At 48.5% G+C, this 713-nt stretch overlaps 1 protein-coding gene across 1 annotated transcript; it reads left to right on the top strand.

The window, feature by feature from the left end:
* On the top strand, positions 1-447 carry O0I10_013351 (uncharacterized protein; the record flags this gene model as incomplete). The annotated part of the gene is made up of 1 exon (XM_058493120.1): positions 1-447. A coding segment is annotated over one exon (447 nt), but the record flags the coding sequence as incomplete, so codon positions are not given.
* Between the last annotated feature and the right edge of the window lie 266 nt (positions 448-713).

Genomic DNA, 713 nt, shown 5'->3' on the forward strand with positions numbered 1-713 from the left:
AAGGAACGATGGGACAAGGCATTGAACATTGTTGACTTCAATGTTGGCGACTATGTCAAGTTGACTCATGAAGGACGCTATGGTTTGGAGCCTCAGTACAAAGGACCTTATGTTGTTGTTGCCAAGAATGAGGACTTTGGTACTTACAAGTTGGAGACTTTACAAGGACAACCACTTGCTTCTTGGATTCATGTTGATCGTTTGGCGAAAGTAAACTTTGACAAGGAGCCTGCTACACCCTGGTTTGACCCAACTTCAAGTCGCGCTGAGTGGCGTTCAAGAATGCGTTTGCCACCTGAAACTGATGAAGTCGACAAGCTTGTTGATGACACCACACGAGAAACCCCATTGCCTGATTCCACTGCAAGTTTTGGTCAACGCGATTCCGGCATTGTTCGAGGACGAACAAGTGTTTCGGGGGGGGGAGTAATGTCGTGGACGAGCTGAGTGTTGGCCCCACGCCTGCCAAATCGAGACGGAGGTTCAAGCCCAGGAATCCAGGTCGACCACGACACGTGACTTCACACATTCAATGACCGACGGCGGCCTTGGATCTCCCTGGCAACTTCTCGAATACACCAGCACCCTCACACTCCTTTGCAGTAATTTATTATTGATCACACCACCACACCACACCAATCACTTCCATGTCGATGCTTCTAGTACAGGATGACTCTAGAATGATTACGAATACCTGCTACTAGCATCTTCCA

Source organism: Lichtheimia ornata (genome assembly GCF_029851405.1).
Source record: "Lichtheimia ornata isolate CBS 291.66 chromosome Unknown scaffold00559, whole genome shotgun sequence".
Lineage (NCBI taxonomy): Eukaryota > Fungi > Mucoromycota > Mucoromycetes > Mucorales > Lichtheimiaceae > Lichtheimia > Lichtheimia ornata.